Below are 15,018 nucleotides of genomic sequence, written 5' to 3' on the forward strand. Positions count from 1 at the left end.
CTATCACAGTGATATTTTTTTTAATGTGAAATTGATTTGGTCTGTTTGTTCAGCAGGTGTCACACTAATGATACCGGCTTCTGTTTTCAGGTGTACATGACAGGCGGTCATAAGAACCATAAATCAATTGGTCAGTTTGACATTGTTGCGCTTCTGTCTCTCATGACTCAATGCAATCACTTCAAGAAGTTTAAGCTGGGTGGATTGTGTGAGCAGGTAAATTATTATTTGTACACACACATAGAAATAAACATATGTTGTGGGATGTCTCTAACTGCAGTCACTCATTTTGAATGCCAGTCAGTTACACAACAATACACCTGTTGTCATTAATCTGTATTTTAGTTGTCATATGAGGTTAAGAACATGAAATATCATTGTGATAGTGCAGAGGTTGCTGTCAGTTCTGATCAACTGGAAAAGTTATTAGAATGACCAAGTTGTAAGTTTGCCTGCATTAAAATTCAATTCTTTAACCACTGTGTATAGGTTGCCAATGTCCGAAACAATATCATGCATTCTCCAAATTACCAGCTGAAACGAGAGGAATTGAATGGATACCTTAGTCGAATCAGAGATCTGGGTGAGGTGCTGGCAAAACATGATCCTGTGTTCAAATACCTGTCTGGAGACATCAATGAGGTGTGTGCTTTCCCTTATTTCTCATGGACTGTTTATTGCACCCTATCTACTTTAAAGGAATTATGCAGAAACAAAGTAATTAATTAGGTATCCAAATCAAACTACTTTGACTTTGCATAAGGTAATTTCCTAGTTAGCACTAAACACATAGCACACAGCACAGCTGAGGCTGATGGGAATGTCATTTGTTTTTATTTGATCATAAACTAAAGTATTGGATTAATAAATTTTTGACCTGATGAAAGTTAAGGGATTCATAGCAATCCATCCAGTATTTTATCCAGATATTCCACTCAAAAACCACAAATGTCAGCCTCATAGTGGCACAAGAGGAAAAGTCAGGCGATCATGAATGTCTGTACCAATTTTCATGCAAACCCAGCTAATGGTTGTCAAGACAGTTCACTTAATGTCATAAATGTCCACCTGCGGATGTTGCTAGACGTAGGATCACCAAAGTCAGTAAGATTTTTGGTCGGCGTCAAGTAATGATGTGGTTTCAGGTTTGCAGCGATGTTTAACGTAGTTTGAATAAATGTAACAAAGTGTCGAAAGGAGTTGGTTCTTGTGACTAACCTACAGACAGTCACCACCGCATTTAACAGTTTCCTTCGGCTCTACGGAGCTTGTTTGGTCTCAACTTTACAGATTTGCTTCTCAATGCTCTCATTAGCATCATTTTCAGCAGCAGGCAGCTGTATTTAGCAAAACAAGCTCTAAAATCTGTGCACTACTTGTCCAGCACCAAACAGCAGACTAACAAAGCTAGCTAGTGAACATCATTTAGCAGCTAAAGATTTAGATCTCCAACAGCAGAGCTAAAAGTGGAGTTAATAAGTATAATAGTTGTATCTGGGATCATTGTAGCTGGAAGACTGCAACACATTGAACACAGTGCATTCCTTCAGATTTACGCTGTGCTGAAGCAAATGCTTTGTCATAGTGGAGGTGTTTCCTCCATTGCACAAAATATCCTTGCTGCAGGTGTTTCATTTTGCTGTGTTGTTGTCTATCTTTTTTAGTGAAACCAAGCCAAGCTTTTGAGCGTTCTCTTTTCGAATGCTAACATACTGCATGACTTGACCTTAGGTCCGCGTAGCAGGTCCTGGCGGGGAAATGGTTTCAGCAGTTAGTCAGATTTAGTGAATTTGTTTCTATGAAATTCCCAGCCATGTTAATTATGTGCGTACTGTGTGTACTATGTCACATACCAGGTATTTAGACAAGTGCCTTTTTGTGACAAACATACTGATAATTTGACTTTTCTTGTCAGTCATTCTAATTGTATGTGTGTGCACATTTACATCTTAGGCTCCTGTGGAAATGGACATTGGCCGTCATGCTCCGGCCCCCATCAACCCGGATGAGAGGATACAACTTGTGGCTGCATTGCCAATGGCACTCGGTTTTGTGGCAGCGATTTTTATGGCTGTGTTGTCAATACTTTAAATGTGAGTAATGATGATAATTAGATACAGCATGATTACATGTAGTATTCATGTCAGTTTTATCTTGTTAAAGATAAAGACACAATCCTGAATAAAGACTGTTACTATTTAAATATTTCTTGTCTTTGACTAAAGCTTTTGTAAAGAAGCTGTGTAAACATTAAATAAAACCACAGCTATGCTTGATGGCTTTGGTTTTGTATGTGTGGGTAGGGTAGAATGCTGTATGCATATATCATTGTTCTTGGTATTATGAGGTATTTCTAAACCCCTTTCATACAGCTTTTAAATCCATACAGTGTTTTTCTGCACTGCCCTATGGTGTAATAAAGATTCTGCTGTCAGAATTCCAGCTGAATGTGTATGAAAGATATCTGTTGGTTGCAATCAAATACTGCTTTTAGATTTTGAGAAAAACATGGTAACACAATAATGTGTGGGACATTGTTGTATGCATGACTTTTTTTCTCTGTTACTTTGTCACAACCGTCAAATAAAAAACATTATTCTGAAAAGAGTGTGGGATTGTCAAATCCATAGCTTACTTTCATATAATATATACAGTAAGTCCTCACATGCAAAACATTACCGCCAACTGCCATAACCTCTCAAAGTTGTTAAAACGTCTAACAAATGTCTGTGGTCTGGTATTGTCATGAAATGAATTGATTGCAGGAGCTTTTGTAAAACAAAATTTACAGGTGCAACTCTACGTCATTTTCCAAACACATTTACAGTACAGGAGGTAAATCTCACACACACACTGAATATGAAGCACAGTGACAACGTAAAGGGACAACAGCCCACTCATGCAGAAGAGAAGACGTGAAGGTTAGCTATATGTGTTGATGACTTTGAAAGTGACAGAGGTACTAAGAATGTTACAGCAGAAACATTTAGCAACATGTCAAAAAAACATTTGTGTATATTAAGGGCAAATTTCAGATATAAAGTAAATGAAATACTGTAACCATATAGGAGCATTTCTCCAATGGTCAGCCAAAGTAACATTTTTATTCAGTTAGATCACATGAGTGAGAGTGGGTTGTTATTGTCATTTGAGTGTAGCAATAAACAGGCTGACAAGTTACGGTAAGTTAGATTCAAATGGCTTTGTATATATATATATATATATATTTAGTGATGTCCTTTTGCAGAACCCTAAAAAGTAGAATCTGAAGGAAATATTGCTGAGAATAATTAGGTGGCAACAAAACATGCTTTCTTACTCAACCACACTCATTTTAGTGTATACACGAGTCACTGCTACTGATGATCGGTGCAATGGCAGTGCAGTTATGGCAGTAAGTCTGGTTCTGGGTTATGAGCGCTTAATGAACTGGGTAGAGTCTTTGAGCAAACAGCATCTTAAGACTTCCTATTTCCATGTTTTGCCCAGAGGTCCACTCTGATAGTTGCAGAGCAGACATGCGTAAATAGCTGATTGATGCTCCCTGAGATGGAGAGGGTAATGTTAGTGTCAAACAGTCTGTTTTCATGGGCTCTCCTAAATAACTTCTCCACATGGACCGTCCCAGGAGCAATAGGCTGAGTCTCAGTAACATCATGCGCTGACGTTTGGTCACTTTTAGACGAAGAGGCTGGCCGGTAAACTTTGACAGGGACAAGGTTGTCTACTGGGAAGCCCTTATCAACCATGACATGCGCATGTCAGGCGACAGGAGATGTGTAATGCCTGATTTCCTGAAGAAGATGTCTTTGTCACTCACATACCCTTCATAGAGTGCAGACACAAATGTTACAGCACCAAACGTTAAGTGAGTACCTGGGTGTCTGCGTATTCCCTAAACTCCTGGGGTAGCCAGTTAATCCGGCCATAGATGCAGATACTTTTACCTATTTCAGAAATCTATGGGTAGTCTTTGACCACTGGCTGCCTGTTTCTTTTAGGATTTAAGTTTTAAATCATTTTAATTAGTTTTAAGACCAGACATGGGTTAGCACATATACAGTATCTCTGAGCTTTTATCCCCCTATGAGCAGACTGAGATCCTCTGGTAGGGCCCCTACTCTTTGGAACAGTCTGCCAGAGGAGTTAGAATCACAGAGCATGTTCTTATCTCACTTATTAAGACTCATTTATACATAATTGCTTTCGATGTGTGATGCGTAATTTATTCCTCCATTATTTGTATATTGACTGACTTATGTTTCATTTACTTTATTCAAACTACTATGTGATGCTCATTTATTTCTGCTGTACTTGTACATGGACTTATTTTATGTTTTATTTGTAGCCCACCACTGTGCATTATACTGTGTGTCTATGTTTTACATTAACTGATGTAAAGCACTTTGTTACATGTATTGAAAAGAGCTACACAAATAAAGATATTATTATTATGATTATTAATATTATTAGTCATATTATTATTATTACTACTTTTTACCCTGGGTTGTTTATATACAAATATGTAGTGGAGTAGAAGTATAAATTAGTATAAATAAGTATAATGAAAATACTCAACTGAATTCATGTATCTAAAAATGTTACTGTAGTACAGTAGTGGAGTTAAGTCATTTTACACATTACTCCATGTTGTGAGCCAATATTTAACAGTTTGACACTGGTTGTAGTTAGCAGTAGTTAGCATATTCATACATGTGGCTTGCAGGTGATATTTCTAACCTGGTATAGAAGTGTATGTCTTCAGTGGTCCAGCAAACCGCGGCAAGAGGAGGCAATCAGTGTCCTTCAGTATCATTCTATTCATGGTGCTCTGCTCCCCCTACTACTGGAACAAAGTACTCATGGTCCACAAAGATCGTCACAGCGCCCTCTGCTGGCGCTGGTTGCAGCTTGCGTGCTCCTCCTGGTCAGACTGTGTTAGGTTATGAGTTGTACCATAGATATAAACAGGGTACAACTCCAACTTTTAACTTTCTCCTACCTTGTGATGTAGTGCACATTTCGTCTCGGCTGAAATGTCGGCTGCATACATTTGGGTGTCTGAGTACAGCTAAACCATTCCTTCTTATTTTGTTGATCTACTGCTGCGCAACAGCGGGGTTTTGTGGAAGCTAAATGTGGAAGCAATGTGGAAAACAATCAAATGTTTATGGCTAACGTATCTTTGTTGCTCTCATTTCATTGGCTCGACTTTCTGCAGCAGACTTGGCAGCCAGTAAAGTAGAAAGAGGAAATGAGGGAACAGTCTGCCTTTGTTGTTGTTGTTGTTTTTTACTGACAACTCAGAACAGTGGCATATCAAACATAGTCTACATAAATGATCTGTTCTAAAAGATGAACAGGCAAACTAAAGTGTACACTGAATGTCAATATATGGCCTATTTATCTTATAGGCTCTTATAGGCCTATCAGTTTATTTCACTTAGGGATGTTCCTAAAGTCTAACTTTTGCCTCATTTCTGTTTCCTTGTTCCCTTTTATTTTAACTAGTATTCATTTTTTAAATCTCAGTTGTTGTGTTGTTTCATTTCTTGTTTAGTAACACCCTTTGCTTTTTTGTAGGATTTGAAAAAGTGTTGAAATTTCCCCTTGCAGGATTAATAAAGTATATCTTCTATCTTTTTTCGGAATTGTGACAAATCTCATGATAAAAACAAGAAAATCAAAATGCCAAATATTGAAAGGTAAGAGGAGAAAACTGTAACATTGTAACAATGTTAGTCATAGTAGCCCCTTGACTTATTAATGTGATTAAATTTTAGTTTTATTTGGAGAAAGAAATGGTCACACTGGAAACATGTATCTATTATCATTCCTTCATGTCATGCATTTCACTTTACTACTTTGTACTTTACTTTGTTTCTGTAACATTTGTATTTAATTAATGGCTTGAATTTTTTTCATACACACTGTTTGTACAGGCCAAAAAGAAATATTTGAATTAAAGTAAGACAAATCCATTGAGTGAAGACTGGACTCCCATGTGCCTTCCAGTCTTTTCTCCATTGTAAAAGTAACCAGCAGCTGGAGAGTTTGTCAAGTCAAGTGGCCTTTTTAAGTAGGAAAAACTTTTTTTAAAACTATTTTTTTTTAAAACCATGTTAATTCTAGCTCAAGGTTGGTAGAGAATCGAGGGTACTAGGGTAAGAAAGTAATTAAAAGAAAAGCACCAGCTCTTTTTCTTACAGTGATCTTTGTCATTTGTCATTATAAGATAATCACAGAATGTAATAGTTTTAGGCTGAAAAATCAGATGATGTTGATTCTACTTTTGTTAGTTTGATCTTGTAATAAGTCTAAATAAGGACTTAATTTCTTTAATAAATGTATATATGCTATGAAGTACCTACATCTTGTCCTTGTGTAAAAGCTTAGATTTTGTAAACACTGGTGACAGCACCCGACCAAACCACAGCTAGGTTTGATGTCTTTGTTTTTGTGCATGCGAGCGTGGGTGGGTTAGCTGGTGGTTTGTGTGTGGGGCACTGCTGTATGCACCTATATGTCTCCTTTAACTCATTGTCCTCTGCCCTGTGTGTTTATCATAAACCACTTTCATACATTTTTTAAATGCCAACAGATTATGTCTGCACGACATCCTGATGGTGCTTTAAGGCTTACAGCTGTCCAACTGGCGAGTCCGAATATATATGATTGTATAAGAGATTGTGGAAATAGACAACCTCTTATAACACGGTGTGACAAAAAGTTATGTTTACACACACAGTTTATCAGAACTTAAAAGGGTGGAGTTGTGATCTAGCAGGACTGAGCAATTCATTGTATTTTGTGAGGGTGTTTCTCTGTTTTGTGGTTTGCAAAACAGGAATCAAATTAAAAAAGAAAGCTAAATATATACTTTCACTTTTCAACAGATAAAAAGCCTGTATTCTGGTTAGACATGACATATGAGACGCAGCTGCATAACAGAAAAGTGTGAAAACCAGAAAAGCTTTTCCTGCCTCATAGCCTTTCACACACTCCTCTGCTGCTACAATTTGCTGCACTCTCACCTCCAAGCACACATGGGTACCTGCCACAGAGGCAACATGGAGAAGGAGGGTACGCTCGTCCGTTCTATTTACTACGGGAGGATTGGAAGCAAGGCCACGGAGAGGCTGATGGAGATGTTTGGACATGACGGCAGCTTTCTGCTGAGAGACAGCGAGACAGTGCAGGGGGCCTATTGTCTGTGTGTGAGGTGAGCTGTGAGTGGGGGTGTACAAAATGACCAAAGGTGACATTTTTCATTCAGTTATGTCGCACCCTTATGAGTTTGTCGGCTCATTCTTCATTTTAGATGTCTATTCATAGAGAAATTCAATGAGCATGTTTTATGTCCAGCAAAGTAACTTTATTTCTATGTCAGTTAAATATATTTAAATAAAAAGAAAATAGCTGAGCAAACCAAGCGGAAGTGCTGATGTGGGGCTTTTACACACATCAGGAGTCAAGAAGAACTTTCAGGAATTAAATTAATAAAATAAATGTGATGTTAAGTCTGTACATCATCATAAAAAAACTTGTGAAAGATTGGTAGATCTGTGAGAAATCAGTGATTTACAGAAATATATATGCTTGGAAAAGAATCGGAATAAATTCACTTTACACGTAAATAGACTGTATCATAGTTTTATGTGGGGTTTGTCCTGCTGTATTGTGCATATAAATAGTGAAACAATATATGAAACATTGAATTCTTCTATAATAATATTTTGAGTGATTATTATTTAAGACTTTATAGGCACATGTGTCAATCTTCTCTTAGTTTAACCCTTAAGAGTTCGACATTTTGTGCCATTCAGTTTTTTTATTTTCAATCCATTTTGGCTGTGTTGAATATATATAGCTCAATTTTGAAACCATTTCATTTTGGATCTCACATTTATCCTAACCTAAACTGATGCATTCCTTTATGTTAATATTTTATTTTGAACTACTAGCTTTCAATTTAAAAAAAAACATTTTTGTGTAGATTAAAGGCAAATATCACATATGAAGTCGATAAAATACTGTGACCATATAGAAGCATTTCTACATGATCAGCCAAGGTAACATTTTCATTCAGTTAGATTTGAGTGTAGCAATAAACAGGCTGACAAGTTAAGGCAAGTTAGGGTCAAATGGCTTTACATATACTGGTTGAGAAGGAAAGCATGTTTTGTTACCACCTAATTTTTTCAGCTATATTCCCTTCAGATTCTACATATATATGTTTGTGTGTGTGTGTGTGTGTGTGTGTGTGTGTGTGTGTGTGAATGTGTGTGTAAAGAAAAAGTGTGTGTGTGCGTGTGTGTGTGTCCAACCTCAGCTTCAGAGTCTTTTCTCTTAGAAGGCCACACTCTGCATTATAAACTAATTCAAGAATAAAAACGATGAGTAGCGAGAACCAAAACATGGAGGTGGAGTGCAGCCATGGTTATACACTCACCGGCCACTTTATTAGGTACACCTAGTACAGGGCTGGACTGACTTTTGCCTACAGAATTGACTAAGGCCTAGTCCACACGTACATTATAACCGGAGTTTTTCCTCCTTCATTTAAAAAAAACGCAAAAACACGCTATCAAGCGCTGCCAAGAGTGCAGCCAAACCACCAGGTGGCAATTTGACCCTAACTGTAAAGCCATGTTGGCCAATCAGAGCCTAATAATATCGTAAACAAAGCAGGCAGGGGCACACAATCTGACATCAAACACAGCTGATAATGGTGCACGCTCTGACGTCGCAAGGCAAAAACTCCAGTTTTACTGTCTACACGACAACCCTACAACCAGCATTTCTTAAAATCTTCACCCTGGCAGGGGTATTCAAAAATGTTTGGTTTCAGTGACCTGATAGCTTACTATGTTTCCGTGTGTACGAACGGCCAGGCTGCTTAGAAAAAGTCACGTATTTGTCACGGTGTTTGTGTGGACAGGGCCTTAATTCTTCGTGTCGTACTTTCAACAAGGTGCTGAATGATTTAAGATTTTTTGACATGGTGCATTATCCTGCTGGAAGTAGCCATCAGAAGATGGTACACTGTGGTCATAAAGGGATTGACATGGTCAGCAACAATACTCAGATAGGCTGACACCTTTAAACGATGCTAAGCTGGTACTAAGGGAAGAACATCAACCTCTGACATCAACAAGGCATTTTCGTCTTTATAACTGTCACTCACTGGAGATGGCAAGACAGCACACAGGAGGATCTGGAAATGATCATGTATCATTATAAGCTAAGATTATGAACTTTGGTCTGCCACTGCAGAAAAAATAACAATGCATCAAAATCAATTATGCTGCCAATCAGTGACCCCTCTTAGGCCCTAATAATAATAATAATCAAATACTCCTTGAATTGTATTTTATGGAAATTATTTTTGTTTATTTCAATAAAGAACAGTGGAGTTTTATAAACATAATGGCATTTAAAGGGTTGAAATCCCCCAAACATAATTAATATTCGATATTTATATTTCAGGCTGAAGTAGCTTTGAAAGACTGACTCGTTTAAAGTGGAAAAAATAATAATTTATGATATTTTTACAGCAGTTTTTGGGAAGAAGCCATTTTTAGTCCCTGGGGACAAATGTGTGAGTTTTTCTTAAAATGTGACATTGCAAAAAACAACAATGTATCAAAATCCATGTGGCTGCCAATCATTGACCCATCTCAGGCCGTGATAATAATAATAATTTTATTTATATAATAATTCAATTCAATTCAATTTTTTCAATAAACAACAGTGGAGTTTTACAAACATAATGGTATTTAAAGGGTTAAAATCCCAAGAATATAATTAACATATGATATGTATATTTCAGGCTTAAGTAGCTTAAAAAGACTGACTTGTTAAATTATGCAGTTTTTGGGAAGAAGCCATTTTTTGTCACAAGGGACAAATACGTTTTTTTTTAAAGGAACTCTTAAGGGTTAAGGATATTCGTTGAAGAGCAATTTATCCTCTCTATAGCAGTTTTTTTTGCTCTATAGCAGTTTTTTGCTATAGAGAGGCACATAGTTGGTAGTTTGCCTTGCTGGAAAATGTGTTGACTGACAAAAAATACTGAAGCTTCAATCCATGGAAATATCTTCTTTTTGTTCATGTTAATACGTATTTGGGCAGGAAAATCACAGATATTCAATGGTTATTGCCAGCACTGTAAATCGAACATGCAAGGCCCTTACATTCAGCTAACCCTGAGTGGACCCCTTCCCTGCAGCACAGAGCAGGTGATGCAGCTTACTAAATCATTTCAAACGCATAATGAAATTTAACAGGCCACTTTCGAACACAAAGATTATGCATTTGATTGTATTCAATACATTTTACTGTGAACAGACGTTCATCCTACAGGACAGCAGTTTCTATTTTCTCACAGCTCGTTTATTTTCAATAGTTAGGGTGGTCCAGCCCCGGCAGTCTCAGTTGTGCCATGGTGCTTCGTATATATGTTTTTAAGTTTCAGTTTGGAGCATGGACACGGGAAGCACCCCCTGAAAGCAGGCATGATAAAAAAAACAATAGTTGATGAAAAAAGTGATGCAGACTCACATAGAGAGAGAGAGAGTTCATGTAGATGAACAACAGAGAAGGAGCGTGAACATGGACAGAAGTGTCAACCTGACATAAAAACCTTATTTCAGCATGTTGTTGTACAGTTCTGTGTCATCAGTGAAGTGAATAATCTTCACTGTGATAGACAGACAGACAGATCTGCATTGTCTCCTCTATGAAATGTCTGTATCTTCACTGCACTGCATTATTATAAACTATGATGAACCAGTCGTGCAGAGCATTTAGACTGTACCCACAACACACACGCACACACCAGAAAAAAGTGAAAGAGAATGAGAGGTGTTGCTGGGTATTCCCACACTCAATTACTGACCTGAAACAAAACAGTGTTAGTCTCATTTTTACCTAAACGCATTTGAAGGCTTTGCAGAGACCTCTTAAAGGGGTTCTTAAAACTTCACGATGTCTACTTTAGTAAAGTAGAAAGTTGAAAATATGTGTCATAATATACTGACAGTGGTGGAAGAATAACTTGCATCTTTAACCTATCAAAACGTAGCAATACCACAATGGAAAAATATAAGGTGAAGGTACTCATGATTCAAAATTGCTCCATTCAAATAAATAAATAATATATTAATATAATAAATATATAATAAATTACATTTATTATATATTCATTGTTGGAATTTTATTCCTGGTTCATTACCATCTAAGCAGCAAATGAATGTTGTCACAGTAGAGCTTATTTTAACAGAGTTATATACTGTGGGTAAACTGATCACATGTTTGACGTATAAAATCTTGATCTGAAAAGTAACTAGTAACTATAGTTTTCACAAAAATGTAGTGGTGTGAAAAGTACAATAATGCCTAAATTTAGTGATATAATAATAATAGAAATACTCAAGCAAGTGAGTACAGTACTTTAGTAGATGTACTTAGTAACATTCCACCATACCGTATATTGGGGACTCCTTGGACGACACATGAAAGTCTTTCTTATTTAAATTCTTAGTGCTTCAAAATCAGAGTTGCCCACATTTGGAAACATATTCACATAATGAATCCAGATACAGAAAGATAAACAGAATTAATAGCATGTGGAAAAAAAAGAGAAATTAAACATCAGGTTTTTTGCTCGGTACACAAATGAATAAGGAGGAACCGAGGTCTGGTGTGTCAAACCCGAAACTGAAATCATTGAGTCATAGTCTTTTAAATTTAATCATCACAGTGGAAAATGTGCAGTTTCAAACTCACAACAAATCATTAAATTTCCCGGACTTTCTGTTTTTCAGGAAAGCACCTTATGTGCACACCTACAGGCTTGTACCGTCCACTGACGGCTGGTATCTTCAGGTGGGTGACCATTTGCATGCACACCAACACATGTCCACACTCACACAGGGATGTAATTTATGGTGTGTATATATGTGTGTGTGTGTGTGTGTGTGTGTGTGTGTGTGGTTGTGTAATTAGCAGGATTCAGCAGTCAGACCGCAGAGTTTTAGGACTCTGGAAACACTGATAGAGAACTACAGAGAGGGTGCAGCCTCTGATGACATTATATCCCCCCTCACAGATCCACTGATCAAAACACAGCTACAATACATCAACTTGGGACAAGGTATAACACACACACACACACACACACACACACACACGTGCTACTTTATGATGTAACGTATTTTCTTTCGTGTCAAATTGCAAAAAAAAATATCCTGTAGCTATAGTAAAGATAAATCTGGTCCAGGCATTCACACCTGCACAAACACACAAAGATACACACATACACAATTCAGTGTGTGTTGTTATGTTTGTGGTGCATCAAAGTGTGCCTTTTCAGCCACTCTAACACAGTTTCATTGGTGTCCTACACAGAGTTCGTCTACATGGAAACATGAAGCAGTAGCTGTGTCTGTTGAGGCCAGCTCTTTAACCTGGCAGACCAGCGTCATCAATCAGGTTGACAAACACGATGACAGAAACATGCACCACATGGCACATGACTTTAGTAGGCCATCAGTTAAAAAAATTTCATTGGGTGTATTAGTCAACAAGATTATGAAGAAGAGGCCACTGTAGAGTGTACAAATGCCAATATTAAGTACATATATTTCACTTCGTGCTCAAGAGATCTTGAAAGTCATTGTAATGTTTTAAATTTGTGAGCGTGGGAATGTTTTTTTTTTTTTTTTAAATAGATGCCGTGCAAATATATCACACACCATCTCTGCTGCTACTGTGGTTTCCTTTGGGTAGACCTATTTTCCTTCAGTGGTCCATCACTGTGTGTATTTGTGTGTTATGAAGCCTGTGTTTGCCTGTCAATGGAGAAATAGGTTCCATGCTAATGGCCTCGATCTTAATTCTCTGGTCATCTTTGACCTCATCATTACATAGTTGTGGACATATGTTCTATTGTTTTTGTTTCTACGAACATGTCTTATTGGGGAAGTCACTAGAGTACAGTGATCTTTTTGATCTGTGTGGTTTGTCACACATTGTTTATCTTATGTGAAGCCACTGTTGTAAAAGGATCAAATAAATGGATCAAAATGGTTACAAAATAACTCATCATGATGCCAGTTTGTTAAAAGTATGAATCATCCTTTGTGAGGTCTGTCCGCAAGAGGACAACAGACAACTTTTAAAATGTTTGTTTTCTAAATGCCGTTCGGATCAGGGCTATGCAATGCTAGCTTGTCTGATAGTACAGTACAACGATGGCTGGAATCAAGTAACAGACCCATTTTCTGGACATACAAAGAATTTAAACTTCCTCGCTTACTTTTCTCCAAGCAAATTCCTGTTTTGTCCGGTCTCTGTATATGAAGTAGTTTCACAGAGCTCTGGGTGCCCAATGACTGCTACAATAACAACAGTGGAGCTGGGAAACTCGATGGCTTGCTGCTGTAGACAGGTTGAGAATTGCAAGTGAAGATAAATCAACTTTGTAATCCCAAAAATTTTAATTAAAAAGTTGATTTTATAAAATAAATGAACTCTGAGCTCCTCTCGCCAGTAAACTGCACCAGATCAGAGCAGATTCCTGTGCGACTGTGGGAGTTTATTTGTCCAGAAGATCCTGTGCCACTCTCAGCTCTCTTCTCCAGAGCTTCCAGAGCACTCAGTAGCTGTCCCTCCACTCTGCCCAGTTTTCTCCACACAAGCCCTGCAATACATGCTCAAGTTGAATATTTTCAACTCACGTGAATTTTGTGTATTTGCACCATTCGCATCGCCCAATTGACATAATTCGCTTTGCGCACATAGTTATAATACAGGAAATGCAGCAATGCAGGAAAGACTGATAATCTACCGTGGGGTGGGCACACTTTATTTATTTATTAATTTTTGCAACACAAGGTTCTTCTTATTCATTCACAACATTCTTATGACAAGCTCTTCCTGATCTCAATCTGGTATCATGCAAAAATAAAATATAGATGTGTGTCTCATACACTGTATGTCTTGGATGGCTCACCACTTGGTCAGGCTATTTTTTGGCTTTAGCTTCACTAAGACCAGTGATAGAGTCAATCTATTAGACTTCCTTCTAGAGTCCCTTGCTGAACTGTGAACATGAATGACTTTGTAGTGCACATCAAAATTACCACGTTTTGATAAGGCACTTTTTGCGTACTTGAAATCTGGGCTTGTATTTTTTGATCTGCAAAGTATTCCAGTCAACATATTATGTACATAATGCACTGTGATAAAGCTAATAAACAACTTTGGCCAGTGACTGCCTCACAGGAAGTGTCATTTTTACCATTAGTCACATGAGTCCTGAGCTCGCAATGATGTGGTTATTATCAAAGCACTGCAACAAAGGGCTTTATCAGCTTCATCTTTACTTGATTCAGAGTCTGAGCTCACAGCTCCTCCCAAAAGTTATTTTGTACTTTTTAATTGCATTGTTAATATGTGCTACATGTGATATGTGTAATATCTGCTTTACTGCGGCCATGTACATTGCAGTTTTGTCTTAACATGTCCACTTACTTTATTGTGAATTAATGTGATCTGTGCTTGATATCTTTTAAAGTCAGTTCATTAAACTTATATGCAAGCCACAACATCTGCTTTTCAGTCTTTTTTTTTCAATTCAGCACTCTGAGATTCATATTAGTAGATGGTTTTAGAACTCATGTCCAACACCTGTATGTATATATTTATAAAGCACTTCCAAATGCCTATATAGCTTAGATCTTGTCAGCAGTACAGACACACTCAGTTTTACTAGATCACCATTCAGATGGAAAAAAGTGGAAAATAGTTGGATCGCTTGATTTCTTTTGCAGATTTTCAGTCCATCATTCACTCTTCCTTTATCTGCAATCTGAATGATGTGTAGACCTTTAAAGGAATAGTTCAACACTTTAGGAAATATGCACATTTCCTTTCTGGTGGAGCTATACATGAGAAGATTGATACGCTTGTCTGTCCATTTAATATGTATCTGCTTAGCAGCTTAGAAGTTGT

The 15,018-nt window shown here is 37.4% G+C and overlaps 1 protein-coding gene across 2 annotated transcripts; it reads left to right on the top strand.

Moving 5' to 3' along the window:
* Positions 1 to 7,046: 7,046 nt before the first annotated feature.
* LOC123972651 (SH2 domain-containing protein 1A-like) lies at positions 7,047 to 14,278 on the top strand. 2 transcript variants are annotated; one of them, XM_046052216.1, is made up of 4 exons: positions 7,047 to 7,222; positions 11,829 to 11,889; positions 12,013 to 12,157; positions 12,412 to 14,278. In XM_046052216.1, exons 1-4 carry the CDS (start codon positions 7,047 to 7,049, stop codon positions 12,432 to 12,434), a joined length of 405 nt encoding a protein of 134 aa, XP_045908172.1. In that variant the 3' UTR covers positions 12,435 to 14,278. The 2 variants fall into 2 exon arrangements, with proteins under 2 accessions (XP_045908172.1, XP_045908173.1); XM_046052217.1 differs by having other exon boundaries at positions 7,062 to 7,222; positions 12,010 to 12,157.
* Positions 14,279 to 15,018: the final 740 nt, after the last annotated feature.

This window comes from Micropterus dolomieu, linkage group LG06 (genome assembly GCF_021292245.1).
Source record: "Micropterus dolomieu isolate WLL.071019.BEF.003 ecotype Adirondacks linkage group LG06, ASM2129224v1, whole genome shotgun sequence".
Classification (NCBI taxonomy): Eukaryota; Metazoa; Chordata; class Actinopteri; order Centrarchiformes; family Centrarchidae; genus Micropterus; species Micropterus dolomieu.